Genomic DNA, 24,418 nt, shown 5'->3' on the forward strand with positions numbered 1-24,418 from the left:
GGGTCCCCAAGTACGCCCCAGGTGTTTTTTTTATTGCAGGGGCTTGCCCCATGTGTTTTTTTTATTGCAGGGGCTTGCGGCAGGTGGATTTTTCATGATTTTTTTAACTTAACTTTAGCAACTTTAAAATATGCTGACCCCCATTTTCAAGTACCCCAAATTTGCTGGGAGAAAATATTTTTTTGCAAAAAAGCCTCCTGAATACTATTCTGCACCACTTGTACAAAAACGCTATTTAGCAGCTATTGTGCCCGTTTAGAAACACCAAATACCTTCAGCAAGCCAAATCGGGGGGTACCATAGGGAACCCCCATTTCAGAGCATCTTTTGGGGGGGTGAGGCTGATTTCCCCAAATCTGACAGCACTTTCCGCTTGTTTCAGTTTCGCCGGGTCCCGTTTTCGCGTCCTTTTAAATTGAATAAGGGGATACACGGGCACACGCACGATACTTTTCCGCCTGCACAACAGGCGAAGTAGGCGGAAAGTCCGGGAGTCGAAAAAGTATCGCGGGTGTGAATCAAATTGAATACGGCTCCAAGTCTTAGTACATCTCCCCCTTTATGTGTAGTGCATCTTCATAAATGTCCCCCACCGCCTATTATTTGCTTGTCCTAAAGTGATCCAGGGGCTTGGTTTCAGCTGGGAAATGCTATGTGGTCAGATATGCCACCGGGCCGGCCTCAGCTCAGTAATGCAGCTGTCCCCCAGCTCCCAGAGAGGGCTCAGATGTCAGAAACATTCCACAAAGACACAGCCAGCACCAGCCAGCAGACATCATACACGAGGGGCAGTAACTGGCTGCAGGGTGCCCGTGGGGTGAGTCGGAGACAGGGGTAAGTCATGGCTGAGGAACAGTCATACTATGAAGACCGGATCTCCAAGGACATCCTCTCCAAAGAAATCGACCTGGTGGACAGAGACCCCAAGCGGATTAATGAAGATGTCATCAAGGTCTGGCGTATTTGCTTGTATTAGGGGTCAGCGTATGGATGATTAGGATTCATTAGGTATATTTATATCTCCCCACCTTTGTCCATGCGCCGTGCCAGGCTGTGCTCATTAATCACAAGTTTAAAACATGTAATTTACTAAGTGTAATTTTCTCCAGTAACCCATTTATTTCATCATTACTGACCTACAGGTAACTTCCTAAAGGTGCAGAGCGCTATACAGGTCAGACCCACATTCATCTGTTTGTTTAATTCTACTTGCAATGGTGCAAACCCGCAGCATTAATGCTACTTTGCAGCATCACACAGCTACTTGCTTTACAATTGCCATAGGTCACCGACTTATAAGAGACACACTGTGTCACTGGCCAAGATGGCAGCATCCGCGTGGGTGCAAAATGCTTGTATTAGACAACTGGAGTTGGGCAAAGGTATATGTGTGGTCACAGGGAAGACTCTAGGGGTGTTCAACCAGTGCGGTCGAACAGGGGCGCCACCCATAGAGGGCGCACCCCTCCCCAACATCCTGATTTCAGTGGGACAGTGCTGTCCCGCTGTTCCACCCGTGGGCCGAAGTGGCCCGCGGGTGGTCAAATCGGGAGGTTGGGGACCTCTCGATTTGGTGCCGGACTCCCGGAGTGTGAATGGATGCCGCGCGCGATTACAGGGCGCTATGTTCCGGGACGGCACAGGGTGCTCAGACCCCTGGAGCCGGCCCTGGGCTGGTGGCCCTAGGGATCAGCCCCAAGACAGTGTCTCCCAGAGCTGAGCTGGAGCTGATGAGATCAGAATGGGGCAGAGGGCTGGAGCTTGGGGACAGGGTTCTGCTTCTCTTCCTCCTCCTTGTTCAAAAGGAAATATAAATGAGCCTAAGGGGCCAATTTATTAATTTAGTTAGAATTTCTTGTTGCTGCTATTAGCGGCAATGAGAAATTCTGTAGCGCAGGGATGTATTATGTACAGGTACAGGGGCTTCGATAGGACCCTGTCCCTGCGATGACGTAAAGTGATCACATCAGCATGTTCGAGTGTCTATTATTGGGGAGGGGGCTGCTATTGTCATCAGAAACAGGGGAGCCACAGTAGATATAGCCAATATCTGCTGCAGAACCCCTGTAATACCTCCAGCAGATGCTTAAATTTTGCGGGTATCCCCCGAAAATGTCCTTTTTTGGGGGTATTTCCTGCAAACATTCTTTAATAAATATTCCTCTAAGAAATATATTTGTTACATTTAAGTGTATAAAAACAACTGTTTTTAAGGGATCCCCGCAAAATGTAAACATCCTTGAGATGTAACATGGTGGGGCCGCGGCAGGTAACGCCAATATCTGCCTAAATCTGACGAGGTACCTCCATTTCCAATTGGTTTCTATAAGGGCTGTTAAATTGCCGAATTTACAAACCTCCGCAATACGAGGTGGGTAAGTAAATAAGCTGCATTTTATGTGAAAAATATGTATAAATAAAGAGGCTGGATGTAAAGTGGAGACTGAGGGCCTGATTCAGAGCCGGACGCTATTTGCGGACGCTCGTTCAGAAAAAGGGGCCGGATATTTAAATTGAGCGCTCGCTCTTTGCGGTCTGTTGACGCCTCTATGTCTGAGCGAGCGTCCGAAACATGCACTCGCTATTTTGTAAAGACGCCCTTTGCCGCTCGCATCATGCGTCATCTCCGCTATTTATTAGATTAATCGAGTACATCAAAAGGCGTCTGAACTGCTCGCAATTCTTGTGGTAGGATTTACTTCCCGCTATCACTGCAAGCAGTTCAGGCTAAAAGACAACCAAGCGACGTGGTCTATGACGCTGTTTTGTTAATTATGCACACCCATTAAACGCCCATTTTGACCGTTTGGCACGCCTGCGTTTGGATCTCCAAGCACCTTCCCCTGTTACCATCCACAAACGCCTCATTCTGTCACTCAAATTAGCAGGCCCTCGCTGTTTTACGAGCGCACGATTTCCGACCGCAATGACTGGTTGGTGCATGCGCATTACGACCCATACACATCGCTCGGAGCGAACGAGCGGCCGCTTACGAGCGGCTCTGAATCAGGCCCTGATTGTACAGGAGCGTTTCCAGGGAAACTGGGGGTGACTGTATAATACCCAAGCGAACAAAGGCCCTCATTCAGAGCCACTCGCTATCGGCAGTACGCTCGTTCCGAGCGATGTTCGCACATCTGCGCATGCGTACGGTTTTTAGTACGCATGCGCGAACCAGTCAGTGCGGCCGAAAATCATTTGTACGCAATATAGCGAGTGCCTGCTATTTTGAGTGAGGCGTATGTGGGTGGAAACAGGGGAAGATGCTTGAAAACGGGGAGTGGAGATCCGATCGCAGGCGTGCTTAAAGGTCAAAACGGGCGTTTTATGGGTGTGCATAATTAATATAGCAGCGTCAATGACCACGTCACTTGGTTTTTTTTAACTCAGAACTGCTCACAAAATAGCGGTTGAAAAAACCAACCACAAGAATAGCGAGCAGTTCATATCCTGTTCGATGTACTCGATTAATCTAATAAATAGCGGACATGACGTATGGTGCGTGCGGCCAGGGGGCGTTTTTAAGAAATAAATGAGCGTATGTTTTGCTCGCTCGTTCAGACTTAGAGGTGTGAACAGACTGCAATGTGCAAACGGATCATTTGCATAGCCACCCCTTGATTTTGAACGAACGACCGCAAATAGCGAACGGCTCTGAATGAGGGCCAAAGACCGCACTCTTTGTATTTGTTAATTATCCTTTTGTAAGCTCTTCAGGTTATTATTATCATTTTTTTTAACATGTACAGATAAAAAGGGTGTGGTATAAATGATCGACAATAAAAAAAGGTCGACTCCAATTGGTTGACATGCAATAGGTCGACAGGGACAAAAGATCAACAAGTACATTAGGTCGACTAACAAAAGGTTGACAGTACAAAAGGTTGACTGGGTTAAAAGTTCAACAGGTTCAAATGATTGGCACATCTAAACCTAACCTTCCCCCTGGTGCCTAACCCTAACCACCCCCTGGTGCCTAACCCTAACCATCCTCCTTGTTCCTAACCATAACCACCCCCTGGTGCCTAACCCTAACCCTCCTCCTTGTTCCTAACCCTAACCGCCCCCTGGTGCCTAACCCTAACCATCCTCCTTGTTCCTAACCCTAACCACCCCCTGGTGCCTAACCCTAACCATCCTCCTTGTTCCTAACCCTAACCGCCCCCTGGTGCCTAACCCTAACCATCCTCCTTGTTCCTAACCCTAACTGCCCCCTGGTGCCTAACCCTAACCCTCCCCCTGGTGCCTAACCCTAACCCTCCCCCTAGTGCCTAACCCTAACCCTCCCCCTGGTGCCTAACCCTAACCCTCCCCCTGGTGCCTAACCCTAACCCTCTCCCTAGTGCCTAACCCTCCCCCTGGTGCCTAACCTGAACCCTCCCCCTGGTGCCCAACCCTAACCCTCCCCCTGGTGCCTAACCCTAACCCTCCCCCTAGTGCCTAACCCTAACCCTCCCCCTGTTGCCTAACCCTCCCCTACTGCCTAACCCTAACCGCACTCTGGTGCCTAACCCTAACCCTCCCCCTAGTGCCTAACCCTAACCGCCCCATGGTGCCTAACCCTAACCGTCCCCATGGTGCCTAACCCTAACCCTCCCCTTGGTGCCTAACCCTCCCCCTAGTGCCTAACCCTAACCTTCCCCCTGGTGCCTAACCCTAACCGCCCCCTGGTGCCTAACCCTAACCGCCCTCTGGTGCCTAACTCTAACCCTCCCCCTAGTGCCTAACGCTAACCGGCCCCCTGGTGCCTAACCCTCCCCTACTGCCTAACCTCCCCCTGGTGCCTAACTCTCCCCCTAGTGTCTAACCTTTCCCCTAGTGCCTAATCCTAACCTCCCCTCCGGCAGCCTAAACCTCCCCTAAGTGCCTAACCCTAAAAATGTTGAAAAAAACCACAAAAAAAAAACCATGAGGCAACCATTTGTGTGTTGACCGTTTGTGTGTCGACCATTTGAACCTGTCAATCTTTTGCACTGGTGATCTTTTGCCCCTGTCGACCTATTGCATGTCGACCATCTGGTGTCAACCTACTTACTGTCGATCTTCTATCCGGATGCTGATAAAACCTGGAAATCCTTCAGCCAATCGTGATAATAACAGGAGCATGAAAAAATAATCCTACATTTCTGTGTTCATTTATTGTGCTGAGATCCACATCTGACTTGTTCTAAATGTTTATTTAAACAGATTTAGTGTCTTTGTATGGAGCCGTTGCATGCAGGATATTAATGACCTTTTATTTTTAACCAGTGTTTATATAGATCACACGTATCACATAACACATTACAGAGGATGTTTGATCCCTCACATCAATCCCTGCCCCAATGGAGCTTACAGTCTAATTCCCTACCACCCACACCAGCATTAGCCTACCCGTATATTTTTGGACTGTGGGAGGAAACCACCCGGAGGAAACTCGTGTAAATGGGAAGGAGCTGGGAAAGAATCCATAGAATTAATATTTGTAAGATTGGGAAAAAAAAAAAAGTTACGACTAAATAATTTGTGCAATTTACATTTAATTTTAGGTTCAGCCTCTCTGTGTTATTAAACCTTTGCTGTTACCCCCATCCAGCCCCTGATTGTCACACATGCGGTGCCCGGACACACCAGGTGCTATTTTAGTGTATTTGGAAGTTGTTGTGTTGGTGAAGGGCCGCGTTACTCCGGGTTATATCTTTATCCTCTCTGTCCCTGTAACCCCCTCCCACATCCCCACATATACGCTGCATCACCTGTCTATGATACTAATAATTCTACAAGTAGTGACCAATAATCACGGCCTGTCCGTGCAGTCATACAGTATGTCCCAACATTCCCATCCTGCCCATCACAGTACAGGGTCATGCCAGGCCACACACCGATCCGGACAATAGATAGATCAGACTACTTAGACATACAGATATGAAATAGATAGATATATAGGTAGATATGAGATAGATAGATAGATAGATAGATATAGATAGATATGAGATAGATAGATAGATAGATAGATAGATAGATAGATAGATAGATAGATAGATAGATAGATAAATAGATGATTGATATGAGATAGATAGATAGATAGATAGATAGATAGATAGATAGATAGATAGATAGATAGATAAATAGATGATTGATATGAGATAGATAGATAGATAGATAGATAGATAGATAGATAGATAGATAGATATGAGATAGATAGGAGCCAAACAGGGACAGAGGCATCCAAAAAGATAATTATTCTCAACCCGGACCTCCTTCCTATGGGAGAGAGTGGGGGATGGGGAACCATCGTGATCTGAAGATGGGGTAGGTTCCTGCTGTCAAGTTCCAAAAATGTATTATTTTCAGAGCTTCATGAATTTTGATCCTCATATTATTATGGGGACAGCAGGGCCAGAACAGGACTGACAGGTAAGCAGGAGATTTCCATGATATGTCCTGCGTTACTTTTATAATAAATGGCCCCATTGCTTCATTATTACAAAAATAGGTGAAAATGTTAGAGGTCAGTGCAACCGATGTTCGTCCAATGCTGCGACTTCGTATGTGGCGGACTTGAGACGCCGCTAGTGGGGCAGTACGGTATGTCGCCGTGTAATGCAGCTGAGGGTAAGCTAGTGTCCACATCTAGCCCCCGTTTCAGGCTGTAAATGGCTAAAAGAAGCGTCCTCCAATAGACTTACAGGCTGAATGCCAAAAACGCTTCTCCCATAAATCACTGACTCACTGTGGTCATTGTGTTTCCTGATAACTTCCCGAAGCTTATGCATAAACATACTGTAAATTAGATTTTATTTGGTTAAGTGGTCTTTTAAATGACTTTAACTCTATATTTTCAGCCTATTCGTAGCTGTAGCTATAACGCAGCTCCTGAGCCAATGAGATAAGGGAAATGGAATGAGATCAAATCTTGAGAATTAATAAGAGCAGCGACCTTGTCTGACTAATGCTCTGCAGGTTCTCTGCATGCGGAATCGCCTTCGTGAATATTATAATAATGATTCTAACTGATGTATTACCAGCCGTGGATGAGAATACAGAGACAGAATTAGCGCTTTCATTAAACGGAACATTATTGGAGAAAATCCTTTCTTGCTTTTATAACTAACAGCTAAGAACAGCTAAACCTCACGTCCATTCTCAGGGGCCTATTCTGATTCATCATACGATAAATGACCCGGTAACCATGCAGAATCGGTAGTTTATGCATATTTAGGTTACTGGGCTATTCATCATCAGGGGGCTTGCTCTGGGATCCCCTCTCCTTCCTATGGGAAGAAGTTCCGGGGATGCGAAGAGGGATCTGAGTGAATCCCTCCACCGCCTTCTCACTCCCTCCTCGGCGGCTTTGAGCATGCGTAGCCGGGATAACAGGGAGCAGGTAAGTAACTCAGCTACAGAAGTAGCTGCGATACTAACCAAGGGTACAACTGCATTTCGGAGCAGCTGTCCCCGCACCGGAGCAATGATTGATTGCTCCGGTATCACGTTCCCCCCGCTGCGAGTTCAATACTTCATTATCGGAGACCATACGGCCTTTGATGAGGAATGGGCCACTAAATGTTATAGGTATTGTTTATAGATAAATCTTTACAATTTTACTGATCTACCAGCCCCTACATTCACTATCTTATTAACTGCTTAGTTACATTATAACAGATGTTGTTCTTAGGGGCTTATTTATCAAAGAATAGTTGCAGGTTCCCCGAAAACACTCCTGTAACCACAAATATCCGCAAATATTAAGGGGTAAATTTACTAAGATGGGAGTTCTATTTAAAAGTGATGTTGCCCATAGCAACCAATCAGATTCCAGGTATGATCTTCAAGAAGGTGCTAGATACATGAGAAGTAGAATCTGATTGGTTGCTATGGGCAACATCACTTTTAAATAGAACTCCCATCTTAGTAAATTTACCGCCTAAGTATCTACAGTTGACCACAGCAAATATCGGATATAGAGCCATATCCTTGCACACCAGGGAGGGGGAGTGTAGTATATATTTACTAAAGGTCGATTGTGGGGGTATAGTTACTAAAAGTCGATTGTGATTGATTTTTTTTATCAATTTCAATCAATTTTAATTTGATTTTGGGTTTCAGGGTCTAAATCATCCATTTACTGATGTATAAAGATTATGAAAAAAAACTGTCCGCACAGGTATTGTTCTTATAATTAATCTATAACCAAATTATTTAGAAATGGATATTGAAACCCCTAATATGTATTAGTATGTATATAGGGCTTGATTCAGACCTGCTCGCGAGTGCATAGCGCTCGCAAGCGGGTCGATGGTTGAGCAGTGCTCACGTGCGGCGTGTGCACTGCACGTGCGCGAGCCCCGGAGCGAGTGAGAACTTCACTCGCACGGGGCTCGCAACAAAATAGGGCGACTGTCGATGTTGATCGACAGCTCGCCCCATTTTGTAGGCGGGTCGGGGGGGTGGCTGCTCAAACGGAGACGTTCCTGCTGTTTGTGGGCGGCCCTACTGACATCACACATGACGTCAGTAGTGAACTTCCTGCTCTATTAGAGCAGGAAGTTCACTGGGGCTTGCGGTGGGCGAGACCCTACCACAAGGGTCTCGTCGCAAGCCCGATGGTCGCAATAATAGTGACCATCGCCAGGCCGCCCGCACAAGCTGTGGGTGGTCACCCACAGCTATGCGAGCGGCCTGGAGGTGGATTTTTAATTTTTTTTAAATCCAGCCTGATTCAGAGCGAGCGCTCGCAAATAGCGAGCGCCTCTGAATCAGGACCTTAATACGGATCAAACCCCCGGGGCTGCTATCAATGACAAATAAAAAACTACACAGATTTCCTATATTATGATGCACTAATATTAAAATATAAATATGATATACCTAATGGAAACATTACTGCAAATAGAAACATCACAGATTCCCTGTGCAGAGATACATTGTTTCCAGCATACAGCAGGCGTGTGAGAAAGCCTAATAGTAATTGTATGATTTTCTCACCTATCTCGACCCGGATAGGAAAGAACTGAGCAGGACCTAATTCTGGGAATTCATTATAGCCCATTAGAAAGAAACAATATATACAGCACCTCAATCTGCAATAATTTGCCAGCACAGTCGGGGTACAAGCTCCGAGCGGCTCGGATTATTTTATTCACTCATTTTCTTTCTTTATTACACATATCTATATTTATATTTCACTGTCTTATTGATTTGATGTTTTAATTTTAGATAGCATTAATAAAAGTTATATTTTAATATTAGTGCATCATAATATGACAAATCTTCTTTTCTGTCTGATCATTTACTGTACAGACGGATGACAAAACTATGTAAAAAATTATCTGTTAGTAAATGTGTGATTTATAGACCCTGAAACACAAAATCAAATTAAAATCATTTAAAATTGAGCAAAAATCGATCAAAATCAACGTTTAGTAAATGTAACCCCAAACAGTCGCAAAGCATCTGCGTTTCTTTCCGACACTCCTCGTAACCTCCCCCAAACGCTCCCTGGCTGTTAATCACGCTGCAAATAAATACTCCCTGTGCGAGAACTATGGTAATGTACCTTGACGCATTAACAGTGCAACTCAGACGCGTGGCAAGATGGACGATAATCGCTCAACTGCGAAAACATCGGGATATCTTACATCTCTGAATCACGCCCAATGTACATTCATGTTTAATCATTTCAATAGCCGTTGTCTCACACGTCCCCAACCGTCACTATGTACTTAGGGCCTGATTCAGCAAAGATCGCTATTCTGCTAGAACGCACGCACCGCAGTTGCTAATATCAGCGGTGAAATGCTAATGTTTGCATTTGCATTGCGATCACAGCCTGACATAAGGATGCCCACTTCCCCTTACACACATCCGTATACTTGGGCACTATAGCAAAATAATCGGTAACGTCGTGTAACATCGGACCCATATGCACAGTTAAGGTAGGTCAGACCGCACTCAGGAATTACTAACTTTAGCGCACGCTATGAGGCCTCAGGCTGTGTATGGTATCGCAGTGGATCATTTATGCACGCCTCAGCAACGGCATCGCAACACACTGGCACGTCTGCGTTCACCTGACCGTCCCCCGTCACCACCCACAAACGGCACTTCCTGTCAATCAATGTGCCCTGGGTTTGCGCAGCCTCTGCAAACGTATTTCCCATCGCAATTGCTAGTTCACGCACGCACACTGCGATGCATACACATGCGCAATGCGAATTAATAAATCGGATGCCTGCGTCTTTGATACTGCGATCCTTGCTGAATCAGGCCCTTAGTTCACTTTCACATTTTCCAGCCTATAATAAGTTTCTGCCCTATATTCTGTAGATTGTTGGTCTATTTTGTCAGAACGTTTTTCCAGTGACACCCACGGGCGAGACACCCTCATAAGTTGCACAGTTTTCTTCTCTAAGGTTTACACAGTATATATTGTGGTAACAAAAACGCCTCAAATATTGAAAGTAGAACTTATCTTGTAGTTTCTATGTGAAGTTATAAATGCCAGTCTCTCAGTGATTGTGGCTTACGGGTATTGATACGTAATTCCTTAGACATTTAGGTGACCAATAGGAAGAGTAAATAAATAATATCCGCTAGTTGTTTTCAAATAACTTTTCTTATCTGTAGCACAAAATGAGGTGATTTTATAGACAATTACATTACCATAGTACCACGGTTGGTGTAGTGGTTAGCATTACTGCCTCACAGCTCTGAGGTCTTGGGTTTGATTCTCACAAAAGGCATCATCTGTGTGGATTTTGTATGTTTTCCCCATGTCTGCTTGGGTTTCCTCTGTGTACTCCGATTTCTTCTCACACTCCAAAAACAGACTGGTAGGTGTACTGGCTTCTGACACACAAAAATTAACCCTAGTGTGTATGTGTGTCCGGGATGTGTGTGCGGGATGCCGGCAGGCGAAATACCTGCACCGAAATCCCAACTGCATCGGGATCCCGGCACCAGAATCCCAATCGCCAGTATCCAGAAGGTAAGTATTGTGCGTTTAGGCTGCAGGGTTAGGATTAGGCATTAGGGGAAGGGTTAGGGTTAGGCACTTACTGGGGAGGGTTAGGTTTAAGGTGCGGGGAGGGGGAAGTTAGGTTTAGGCATTAGGGGGGGAGGTTAGGTTTAGGCACCGGGGAGGGAGTCTTAGGTTTAGGGTGCGGGGAGGGGGAGGACAAGTTTAGGCACTAGGGGGGAGGTTAGGGTTAGGCACCGGGGAGGGAGTGTTAGGATTAGGGTGCGGGGAGGGAGAGGATAGGTTTAGGCATTAGGGGGAGGTTAGGGTTAGGCACCGGGGAGGGAGTGTTAGGATTAGGGTGCGGGGAGGGAGAGGATAGGTTTAGGCACTAGGGGGGAGGTTAGGGTTAGACACCTCTTACCTTGTTTCCTTATGGGTGTCGGGATTTTGACTGACGCGATGTCACTTTCTGTATTCTGACCAGTGGCATCCTGACCGCCGGAATCTCATACCCAACCCGGGTGCCAATGTGGTAGGGAATATAGATTGTAAGCTCCATTGGAACAGGGACTGATGTAAGTGACTAAATAGTCTATGTGTGCGCTATAAGAGCAGTTATTGTTGGGATTACCTGGGGGCTAAAACCTAAAATAAAAACAAAGAAAAAAAAATCTCCACACCCTGAACAGTCCAGTTACTTAACCAGTGGTGTTGGTTTACTGAAGTATAGCAGGTACAGACGTACTCACTGTTATATGTGCACTGGTGATAAAGCGGGGCTTGAGCGAAGCAGGGTTCTATGCTGTTCACCAGCCGGTGAGTGTATGCTGCTTGTGAGTAGTGGTGCAGGATTCAACTTTATATGCAGGTATTAACCAGGTTCTCTGTCTCCCACTATGTCACTCTCACAGTACACAGTAAAAACAAGATGGCTCCTATAGATGCTCAGTACTAGTGATCTCAGTGGCCATCTTGGAATAGGACATGAAGTCTCCCTGGAGTAATAGGAAGACTGTAGTTTGTGCAGTAGTGCACTCCTCTTTCAACAATACTAACCAGTCCTCAGCCCCTCCCTATACGAGATATATAGCTTTGATGTAGAGAAGGGATGATGGTGTGATTGGTGGTGATTAGCTTGTTAGCTGGATTTATCAGCATGCTGGGCCCACAGGAACCTCTTTCAGCTGTACAGGGATTGGAGGAAGGTTACTCATCTGCAAACAGCTTGAAGTTGGGTGACTATAGATGACTTATCACGTAGATTACAGACAGGATATCTGCCGTGCACAGGGGAAAAAAAGCTTTTCAATATAGACAAGTGGCGGGATGTACTAAAGGCAAAAATGTGGTAAAATCCCCGAAAATGGATCTTCAGGTGGCGTTACCCAATAGAAGTCTATGGGCTTCTTATCGGGTCACGTCCCCTTGGGAGGGATCCGATCGGATCCCTCCCATTACCCCCTGCAGCCCGTGTCCTTCTGCGCATGTGCAGAAGAACGCTGGAAGGTTAAATCCGGAAGTTCCTTTGTCTGGAGCCATCGCAAAAGACAGCTCTTATCGGGAGAGTTGTCCTTTGCGATATTCTTGGTACATACCGCGGTAATGAACCGTGGTATGTACCTGAAGACAGGGGGGATGTACCGCACCGCGGAAGTGATGCTTAGTACATCCCGCCCAAGCTGGGCAGCATCTAAATGAAGTCCGGCTGAGAGACATGTAATCATATCCAGAGATACAGTAATATAAGATGTTTGTGTGTGTGTGCTGACAATATTGTAGTGAGTGTTACACAAGAAATTGTTAAATAACAATACGTAAGTCTCCCCACCTGCCACTCGCCCGCCTGCCACTCGCCCACCTGCCACATGTCTTTGGTGAAACGTTTATTATTTTCTTGACGGTTGTGGTCAGATCCTATTCCCCAGTATTGTTCCCGCCCACAGAACACATTGAGAAGAAGTAGCTGAGCGAGGGACGGGCTGGCAGAATCCTGCAACATGACCTTCCATCCTTAATGCCAATCTGCTAATCTCAACCCTAATTAGCTGCCATACGTGGAGAAATGCAAGGGTGCCACTGCGGGAAGGAAGGAGTTAAAAAAAAGTCCCCATGACAGATGCTTCAAAGAGCATATTGGGAAGTTCTTAAACTTGTGCTGGAGAGGAAAAGCCCTCTCATGTCGCTCAGAGTAACTAACAATGCTCTTTGAAACAGATTTTACAGGGCGGCTGAATATATCATCCGCCAGTCTATTTTATATAATATATATACAGTCAGGTGCACAAATATTGGGACATTGACAGAATTTTCATATTTTGGCCTCTATTCACCACCACAATGGCTTTGAAATGAAACAAACAAGATGTGCTTTACCTGCAGACTTTCAGATTTAATTTGAGGGTAATTACATCCAAATCAGGCGAACGGTGTAGGAATTACAACGGTTTCTATATGTGCCTCCCACTTTTTAAGGGGCCAAAAGTAATGGGACTATCAACTCAAAAGCTATTTCATGGACAGGTGTGGGCTATTCCCTTGTTATTGCATTATCAATTAAGCAGGTAAAAGGTCTGGAGTTGATTTTAGGTATGACATTTGCATTTGGAATCAGTTGCTGTCGAATCTCAATATGAGATCCAAAGAGCTGTCACTATCAGTGAAGCAAGCCATCATTAGGCTGAAAAATCAAAACAAACCCATCAGAGAAATAGCAAAAACATTAGGTGTGGCCAAATCAATTCTTTGGAACATTCTTAAAAAGAAAGAACGCACCGGAGAGCTCAGCAACACCAAAAGACCCGGAAGACCACGGAAAACAACTGTGGTGGATGACAGAAGAATTATTTCCCTGGTGAAGAAAAACCCCTTCACAACAGTTGGCCAAATCAAGAACACTCTCCAGGAGGTAGGTGTATATGTGTCAAAGTCAACAATCAAGAGAAGACTTCACAAGAGTGAATATAGAGGGTTCACCACAAGATGTAAACCATTGGTGAGCCACAAAAACAGGAAGACCAGATTAGAGTTTGCCAAACAACATCTAAAAAAGCCATTACAGTTCTGGAACAACATCCTATGGACAGATGAGACAAAGATCAACTTGTACCAGAGTGATGGGAAGAGAAGAGTATGGATAAGGAAAGGAACTGCTCATGATCCAAAACATACCACCTCATCAGTGAAGCATGGTGGTGGTAGTGTCATGGCGTAGGCATGTATGGCTGCCAATGGAACTGGTTCCCTTGTATTTATTGATGATGTGACTGCTGACAAAAGCAGTAAAATGAATTCTGAAGTGTTTCGGGCAATATTATATGCTCATATTCAGTCAAATGCTTCAGAACTCATTGGACGGCGCTTCACAGTGCAGATGGACAATGACCCGAAGCATACTGCAAAAGCAACCAAAGAGTTTTTTAAGGCTAAAAAGTGGAATGTTATGCAATGGCCAAGTCAATCCCCTTACCTGAATCCGACTGAGCATGCATTTCACTTGATGAAGACAAAACTGAAGGGAAAATGCCCCAAGAACAAGCAGGAACTGAAGACATTTGCAGTAGAGGCCTGGCAGAGCATCACCAGGGATGAAACCAAGCGTCTGGTGATGTCTATGCGTTCCAGACTTCAGGCTGTAATTGCCTGCAAAGGATTTGCAACAAAGTATTAAAAAGTAAAAGCTAGATTTAGGATTGTTTAGTTTGTCCCATTACTTTTGGCCCCTTAAAAAGTGGGAGGCACATATAGAACCCGTTGTAATTCCTACACCGTTCCCCTGATTTGGATGTAATTACCCTCAAATTAAATCTGAAAGTCTGCAGGTAAAGCACATCTTGTTTGTTTCATTTCAAAGCCATTGTGGTGGTGAATAGAAGCCAAAATATGAAAATTCTGTCAATGTCCCAATATTTATGCACCTGACTGTATATAATACATTCCTGCTGGCCTATAGAGGTGAGGTAGGATTACAGTGTTTCTTTCTGAAGTGATCTTTTTAGAAGGATCAAATGGAGGACTGTGAGTTGTACATGATCTATATCAGTGGTTCTCAAACTCGGTCCTCAGGACCCCATACAGGTCATGTTTTCCAGGTCACCCAGCAGGAGCACAGGTGTAGTTAGTACTCACTGACACATTTAAAAGATCCACAGGTGGAGCTAATTATTTAACTTGTGAATCTGCGAGGAGCTAGATATGGGTTATTTGAACTGCGCTTACCTTGTTAGCAATTTGCGAGGAGACCTGGAAAACATGCACTGTTTGGGGTCCTGAGGACCGAGTTTGAGAACCTGTGACCAGGGCCGGCTCCAGGGGTCGGAGCACCCTGTGCCGGCCCTCTCCAGTGCGCCCTATCTTTGCTAATTACCATAGGCCACGGCCCCCTATGTGACGTTATTAGGAGGCGTGTCCGCCTCCAAATAATGCCAGGCTGGGGGGAAGCCTCACTAGCTGGGCTTCCCCCAGCCCCTCTCCCGTCACTGAATGGATGTCGCAATCATACGCGCAGCATCCATTCACAGTCTCCGGGGTCCAGCACTGCCGCGGTGGTGGGGGTCCCCAACCTCAGGATTTGACCACCCGCAGGCCACTTCGGCCTATGGGTGGAACAGCGGGACAGTACTGTCTCACTGAAATCAGGATGTTGGGGAGGGGTGCGCCCTCTATGGGTGGCGCCCCTGTGTGACCGCACAGGTCGAACACCCCTAGAGCCGGCCTTGCCTGTGACCTATATGATCCTAATTATCCAGCGCCCAAGTGGTTCAGCTCCATCAGGCCATGTAACCACAGGGGCAAACTTAGGATTTCTAGAGGGGTAATATGCAAATGCTTAAATCTAGAAGGAGGGTGGTCGGCTCATGAAGGGGGCATAATTAGCACATAACATTGTTATGATAACAAACTGTAGTCTGCCTCACATAGCCGGGGTAATGCAGGGTGTGCGTCCGCACACCCCGTAGGCAGCCCACAGCAGCTCCTCTCTGCATCTCAGCTGGCTCCCAGGAAAGAGGCAGCCTCTTTTTAAATCCAATATGGCCAATGTGAAATTGCTGTCTGAATATAGTGGTTTCACATCGGTAATCGTGGATTCAAAACGAGGCTGCCCCTTCTCTGGGAGCCATCTGAGATGCAAGGTGGAGACAATACATACCTCCCAACATGACCCATTCCAGGAGGCACAACATGCTCTGTTCCTGGACTTCTCTTTTAATTTATGATTGCCGCCACCTGTGTTAAACTAGTTATTTGAGAAGAAAGCGTTTCGATGAAAGGTGCCTGAGCGGAATGTTTTATTTTCCGGATCTGGTCACCATTCCACAATTTAAATCCACTCTGCAGAGTATTGGAGCAAGTCCGAGAGTCTGGGGGAGAAGGACCTAGCACCGGCGGCACTGGCAGGGGCGGATTGGGAATTTAAAGTGGCTCTATGTCTAAAAAAGTGGGCCTGTCCTGTTGTTAAGTGGTGTGGCCTAATGTGAAATGCCATGTCCACAAGCCACTCCCCCTGTTTTGGGCATGCCCACCACTCCAGGAGCTAGCTGATGGGCATGCCCACAGTCCCTCTCTCCAGTGAATAAGCACAGCAAGCATGCGAATGACAATATTTTCTTACCTATATGATTTCTCTGCAACAGGGAACCTCTGAAGAAATTGATCCTCCCTGGACAGGCAGGGTCTTGAGTCGGTATTCATTATTCACATGGTCTGGAAGCCACCTGTTTGCGTAGCAATAAAGCCAATATCATCCTTATGCAACATAGGTTCAACCAGATAATACATAGTAACAGAAATTTTGGGCCAGGACAAAATGTGGGTTTTCCTTATTAATACATTTGCCCTTTGGTACCATTTGCATCAGTAATATGGTTTCATTAGAATTGTTGTCTAACTGAAGATTACTGTCCCCCAGTCTTTCTTCTAATAATACCAGTGGTCCTACCGTCCTATTTGTGTGTCTCCAGCACCATCGCCTTGGTGTGTTTCCAACCAATCCCCCCGTGTGTCTCCCCAGCGCTATCCCCCTGCTTCTCTCCAGCACTAGCCTTCTGTGTCTCCCCAATGCAATCATCCTGCGTCTCCTCAGTGCCATCATCCTGCATCTCCCCAGTGCCATCATCCTGCGTCTCCCAGTGCCATCATCCTGCGTCTCCCCAGTGCCATCATCCTGCTTCTCCCCAGTGCCATTATCCTGCGTCTCCCAGTGCCATCATCCTGCGTCTCCCCAGTGCCATCATCCTGCGTTTCCCCAGTGCCATCATCCTGCATCTCCCCAGTGCCATCATCCTGCGTCTCCCCTGTGCCATCATCCTGCGGCTCCCAGTGCCATCATCCTGCGTCTCCCCAGTGCCATCATCCTGCGTCTCCCAGTGCCATCATCCTGCATCTCCCCAGTGCCATCATCCTGCGTCTCCCAGTGCCATCATCCTGCTTCTCCCCAGTGCCATTATCCTGCATCTCCCCAGCGCCATCCTCCTGCCATAGCATAGAATAGCCCCCCTCCCCACAGACAGATCATCTCCCCTTAGCACAGTCGCCCCACTCCCCTACACACAGACCATCTTCCCTTAGCACAGAATAGCACCCTCCCCCACACACAGATCATAATCACCCCTTAGCACAGAATAGCCCCTCTCCCCACAAACAGATCATCTCCCCCTAGTACAACAGATACCCCCTCCCACTCACACAGACCATCATCCCCCCCACACACACAAACTAGAACAGAATAGCCCCCCCCACCCCCCCGAGACAGATCTCTATCTCCCTATAAGCCAGTCTTGCACTACAATCAGACTCACTCAGTCTCAGTTGTCTGTCTGAGTCTCCCAGGCAGTGAGCCAGCCTCGATTGTCTCCACTCCGTCCCTTGTGAAGATCCTCCCTGCCTTCCCTCCATCCCCTGTCTCCCCTCTGTCCTCTGTGAACCAGGCTGGCAGGCAAGCAGCTGATAGCGGCCCTGTGACCTCCCTGCCGGCCACAGATTCACTCTTCCTCCATGGTTCTGGTGCAGCTCCCTTCCTGCTAGGTGGGGAATACAGCCTCTTCTCCCGATAGAGGCGGGCCGCGGGCAGCTCTACTGGTTGTGACAGGCAGCCGGTGCCAGGTTGCCTGTCATGCAAAAAAACTGACAGCCGGGTGACGCGATTCGGGGGCGGGGCCATAGATGTCAAGTGGCCCACCGGGAATCTTCCTGCTTAAAGTAACGGCCAATCTGCCCCTGGCCACTGGCCATATATGTAACATTGGTCTCCTTATACACAGAACAGGAGAGTGGATGAAAGTGTTATGTAACAATTTTCTGAAAAAATAATGTTTTTAATGGATGAATGTGTTATGAACTAGGGATCTTAGTAACAATGTTATTTTAAATGGTGGTGGCCTATTTACTGATATATTTTGTGGATAAAAGTGTTATGTCCAATTCTTAAGTCAGTTTTTAGTGGGTAATTTAATATCTCCGATTCTTCTAAAAATAACATAGTTTCCAAAACTCAGGCTTTAGGGACCCCTAAAGGGGGGAATCCACTAGACGATAAAGTTGAACGATTGAACGATAATGATAAAATCGTTCGATAATCGTTCGATAATCGTTTGAACATCGTTTGAACATCGTTTGCAAATCGTGCAGTAATTGTTTCTAACGCTGTACGATGCGCGCTCCCGCTGGTCGTTTGATCGTCTCCTCCATCGACTGAACATGCAGGTCAATTTCACTTGATTGCTTACAAATCGTTTACACATCGTTTACACATCGTTTACACATCGTTCACGCTGAACGATCAAACGATGAACCACTATCTGCCCACTATAGCTGAAAGCTCTCAATCACAGATTAAAAGCAACATAGTTTATTGTTAGATCTTTTGCAAATTGTTCAGAGTGGAAGATCATATTTCAAGGGAAACTTCAAGGGAAAATCGTTAAAAGGTTGGACAGGGATAAAATCGTCTAGTGGATGCCCCCCATAAACAGTGCATGTTTTCCAGTTCTTGTAGTTGGTGCACGGGTATATTCATTACTGGCTGATACATTTTAAAAGATGCACAGGTGGTGCTAATTAGTTTATTTGTGATAATGAGCAGATCTGTGACACATGCACTGTCAGGGGTCCCTGAAGACCAAGCTTGGGAAACATTGGTCTGTAATATAGGCTGTAGGGGAGAGAGTCTAAAACATAAACTTTTTGTGTCAAACAAAATTATCTCATAAATAACATGTGGTCAGGAAAAGGTAACACTTCCCATAATAAATATACAAAATAAACATATAGTATAACCAGTAAGAAACAGAACTGCACTCTCTAAGTTCACATTTTCCCACCTCACGGTAAGATGCCAGTCTCTTCTTGCTGGCAGCTGCTCTCTGGTCCGGTGTGCCGATTAGCTTGGAAATGTCTTTAATTATTTTGGGCACTACTAGTTACTTGGGGTCACTGTTGGCATAAGATTAGGTGGCACTGCTGGTGTGATATAGGTGGGCACTGCTGGCACAATATGAAGGCAATGCTGGTATAATCAGCGTGTGTGGGCACTGCTGGCATAACACTTGCTGGTGACTGTGGAGATTAGAAGAGGGAACCCCAGAACTGTTACCCTGCCCCAGGCAGTTTGCAGTCTTTATCCCAGTTCTGTTGATGAAATGTAACTATGTGCTGCGACATTGGCTACAGGTAACCTGTTTACGTCCCTTTTGCAGGTGGATTTCGAAGACGTGATTGCAGAACCGCACGGCACCCACAGCTTTGACGGCGTCTGGAAAGCCAGTTACACCACCTTCACCGTAACCAAATACTGGTGCTACCGGCTGCTCTCTTCCCTCATCGGCATACCCCTCTCCATCATCTGGGGGGTCCTCTTTGCTCTCATTTCCTTTTGCCACATCTGGGCGGTGGTCCCATGCATCAAGAGCTACCTGATAGAGATCCAGTGCGTTGGCCGGACGTGCTCGCTGTGCATCCATACCTTCTGCGACCCGCTGTTTGAAGCGCTGGGCAAAGTGTTCAGTGCCATCAAAGTTACTCTGCAAAAGCAGGTGTGACCCTCTCACAACTCTACCTCTCAGGCCAGCCACCCGGGCCAGCTTTACCAAACGCAAAACACCTGCCAAGTTTACTGGGACGTTTTCATTTTATATTTGTCTTTTTCTACTATTGTACAACACATTAACCTTCTTCTCCCAACTTCTTCCATTAATGTTGCTGTTTCCTGGTGTCCGCACTGAGCGACGTTCTAGACTCACAGTTACAGATCTGCTATTTGCTTGTGTTCAGTAAAATTTGTTTTTGTTTAAATTGAACCCATTTTGCGCTCATCCAATATATATAATTGTATATACAGCCGATCAGTTCACTAGAAGCCAGTGATGACTTGGATGCTGGTGAAATGACAATTTTCGTGACTGATGGATCTCAATGGCTGAGTCTACATGTCCGCTTTAGGTTAATAATATAAAACGTTCTCCTTCTCTCAGTCTGTGGCATAGGCCGTAATTTCGGCAGCTCGCTGTACAGGCTACTCTGATGATATATCATTAAACCATTATGTCTGGAGCAGTAATGGGATTTTTCCACCCCTCGTGAGCATCAGGTGTTCAGTGGTCTAACCCTAAATTGAATGTTGTTCTTGCCCCGGGAACACTAATATGCAAATTACAGTCAGACGCCATAAAGCGACTTTATCAAGTGAGAGCGCAATGCGCAGACTGACACCGCATCAGTCAGGTCCATATTCCGTCACTGATAAAAAAAAATATGATTTTAAAATTTCTCATTAACTGTTCCGCTGGCTTCTTCTGAAAACAAAAGTATATTCTACATTTGTCCTCACTGACTGTATCTACTGACGAGCCTGAGATTTCAGTTGACCACAAGTACCAGCATGGCCTGGTATCCAGGAACCTGCATTACACTTGTAAAAAAGTAACATAAACACACTACACCCGCTAATAATTTAGTAATTAATTGAAAATATACTTCCAGAAACGTCTCCTTTTTACCCAATCGTTACTTACATAAATCCCTTGGGAACTTAGGTCCTCTTCAGGCCAAGAAGCATCCAAGTCCTGGCTTGACACAAAAGCAGACCATTAATACAATGGCTATCCTGTCAGGACCCCAACGCCTGTCATTCATATCTAAATGAATAGGCGAGCTCTGATTGGTCAGAGCATGAGAACAGCCAATCAGAGTGTACCCATTCATTTCAGTGGGAATCCTTTTTTGCACCTCACTTGTTTGGATACTTTTTCAGGAGCATTTCCAGCAAGGTACAAACTTATTGGCTATTACATGTGGCAACTTGTATGTCAGGTGTGTTTTATGGTTTTGGGTGCGTTTAAGGTCATTTGTCTTTCATTACATCTGGCGACTTGCTACGTGCTGGAATCTCGCCTGTTTTCACAATTCAGAGGCTATTACATTCTCACCTAAGACGGGTTTTTCCAAAGCTAAAGTCTTCAGTTCGCCCACACTTATCTCTAAAGCTGCATACACACACAACGATTTTTGAAACGATTATTGTCAAACGATATCGTTTAACGATAATCGTATGAAAAAATCATTCACTTTCTGAGTCAAACGATGAACGATTATCATTCATGCGCATTCACGTTTGTAGTTTGTAGTGTGTAGTTCAGTCAGACTTGTCAACTCAACGATTTTCAGTAAGGGAATATGCAAAAATCCTTTGTAGTTCAAAAAAATCGTTCATTACACTTTAAAAAATCTGACAGAAAATCGTTCATAAAATCGTTGGTAACAAAATCGTTGTGTGTGTATGCAGCTATACTTGTGTTTACCTAACAATATAATTGGCTTTAAAATGTGGCAGCACAAAATAACCAAACCTTACTTATTGCATGGATAAAAAAGAAAAACAAAACTATTATTTTTTTTTACTGGTGTATAACATGACATAACGTAGTCACACTGCTTCAGATAAAAATAAATAAAATAATAGACATAGTAATTGAATATAAAAGTTTGCACTAAAATAAATTGTTATAAAAAACAGATTATAATCTTACAGCTGCGCTATATAAACTGATGCTGGGAATGGCAAGAAAAGAGGACATTACTGCATCCTGAATTGGGACCTTAGAGTCTGATCACCTGCATTTAGGATAACTGGGGTTTAAAAAACTTTTTGCTGTTTATTCCTTCTAAAGTGCTGTGGGTACTCTCAGCTGAGTTAACCCTTATTGGTGCAGTATATCTGATAACATTACCCACTGGAATCAGGGTACAAATAAACGGAACCACTGAAATCATGTCTAGTGTGGCCCAAAGTTCTGGTGTCCAGACAGCGTGAAAACATTGGGACGTGCAACGGATAGGGACCTGCAAATTTGTAAATGTGTATGTGTGTATATATGTGTGTATATATGTGTGTATATATATATATATATATATATATAAGAGTACAGGAATGAGCGGCACTCAACAGACTAAGTTATGTGATGAAATAAAAGTCCTTTATTCCTACGGCGTTACGGGGCTATGCCCCCGTCTTCAGGGACAGACAGTATAAACTACATACACAGACAAGAACATATATATACCATGAAACACTTAACCATGATAAACAATCATGGTACTCACCTGGAAGGCACCGTCCGATCCCGCCAACGCCGCACACGCCAAACAAGCTCTGTACTGTCGCGGTGACGTCACCGGGCGGCGCCAACCCAGGAAGTAAGGTAAAAACTGTGGATGCGTTGTCATGGCAACACCAATGCTGGAAAAGACAAATAAACAAACAAACGGGCATGAGCAAAACTAATAAACATTAAGGAATACCTATGGTACACACAAATGAATAATACTTAGTCAGGTAAGTTCAAAAAACTTTTTCCTAAACATGACTGGCCAAAAGCCTTAGACTGTTCATAAATAGAGGTACAACACTATGAACTAGTATAGCAGAATTTACCTTATATCTATATAACAAAAAATGAATAATTCTAGTTGGATATACATAACTGGCAGTTATGTATATCCAACTAGAATTATTCATTTTTTGTTATATAGATATAAGGTAAATTCTGCTATACTAGTTCATAGTGTTGTACGTCTATTTATGAACAGTCTAAGGCTTTTGGCCAGTCATGTTTAGGAAAAAGTTTTTTGAACTTACCTGACTAAGTATTATTCATTTGTGTGTACCATAGGTATTCCTTAATGTTTATTAGTTTTGCTCATGCCCGTTTGTTTGTTTATTTGTCTTTTCCAGCATTGGTGTTGCCATGACAACGCATCCACAGTTTTTACCTTACTTCCTGGGTTGGCGCCGCCCGGTGACGTCACCGCGACAGTACAGAGCTTGTTTGGCGTGTGCGGCGTTGGCGGGATCGGACGGTGCCTTCCAGGTGAGTACCATGATTGTTTATCATGGTTAAGTGTTTCATGGTATATATATGTTCTTGTCTGTGTATGTAGTTTATACTGTCTGTCCCTGAAGACGGGGGCATAGCCCCGTAACGCCGTAGGAATAAAGGACTTTTATTTCATCACATAACTTAGTCTGCTGAGTGCCGCTCATTCCTGTACTCTTATGCATTGGATGTGATCATCCTGAGAGGGCACCGCAGCACTACTGGAGCTACCACAGAGTGCCGGGCATCATCAGCTTTTCATATATATATATATATATATATATATATATATACACACACAATCCTCTTTAGGAACTGCACTCAGGGCCTGATTCAGAGCGCTCGCTCTGAATCAGGGCCCTCCTCCCTGAAAATGGAGCGTCCTCTTGGACGCTCGCATAGCTGTGGGTGACCACCCACAGCATATGCGAGCGTCCATGATGATGGTCGCGATGGTCTTGACCATCGCGACCATCGGGCTTGCGACGGAGACCCTGCGGTAGGGTCTTGCTGCCGCAAGCCCTGGAGTGCTTTTGGCTCTATCAGAGCCAAAATCACTCCCACTGACATCACTTGTGATGTCAGTGGGGCCGGCCCCAGACGAAAGGCGTTCCCATGGGAACGCCTCTGTCTGGCAGGCACGCCCCCGGCACGCCCACCAAAGGGGGCGTGCTGTCAATCAACATCGACAGCACGCCCCCTTTGGTGCGAGACCCGGAGCGACAGCTTGGCTGTCACAGTCCGGGTCTCGCGCATGCGCATGACGGAGCTCCCTCCGTCGTGCGCATGCGCAGTGGGGGAACATCGACCCGTTTGCGAGCGTCCTTTGCTCGTGAACGGGTCTGAATGACCCCCTCAGGTCATACAATCATAATAATGACAGCAGGCTACATGGATTCCGACGTTTCAGTGCCTTTACTGCATTTTCCGCAGGGATACAAACAAGTAATAAAATATAACTGACTTCATCTCCCCAAACATCTCATGTATCTTTCATAGCTACCGGTGTCCCGCAGCTGAGGGCGCATGGGAATGACATCATCCTGTGTGCCCACCACCCAGGTCTGTCAATCACACTCACTACAAGTTACAAATATCACGGATTGAAAAT

At 45.6% G+C, this 24,418-nt stretch overlaps 1 protein-coding gene across 1 annotated transcript; it reads left to right on the forward strand.

Moving 5' to 3' along the window:
- The first annotated feature begins 787 nt into the window (after positions 1-787).
- On the forward strand, positions 788-20,406 carry CAV3 (caveolin 3). Its single transcript, XM_088454629.1, has 2 exons — positions 788-952; positions 19,633-20,406. Exons 1-2 carry the CDS (start codon positions 842-844, stop codon positions 19,972-19,974), a joined length of 453 nt encoding a protein of 150 aa, XP_088310755.1. The 5' UTR covers positions 788-841; the 3' UTR covers positions 19,975-20,406.
- Positions 20,407-24,418: the final 4,012 nt, after the last annotated feature.

Source organism: Taudactylus pleione, unplaced genomic scaffold (assembly GCF_031769625.1).
Source record: "Taudactylus pleione unplaced genomic scaffold, aTauple2 ptg000624l, whole genome shotgun sequence".
Classification (NCBI taxonomy): domain Eukaryota; kingdom Metazoa; phylum Chordata; class Amphibia; order Anura; family Myobatrachidae; genus Taudactylus; species Taudactylus pleione.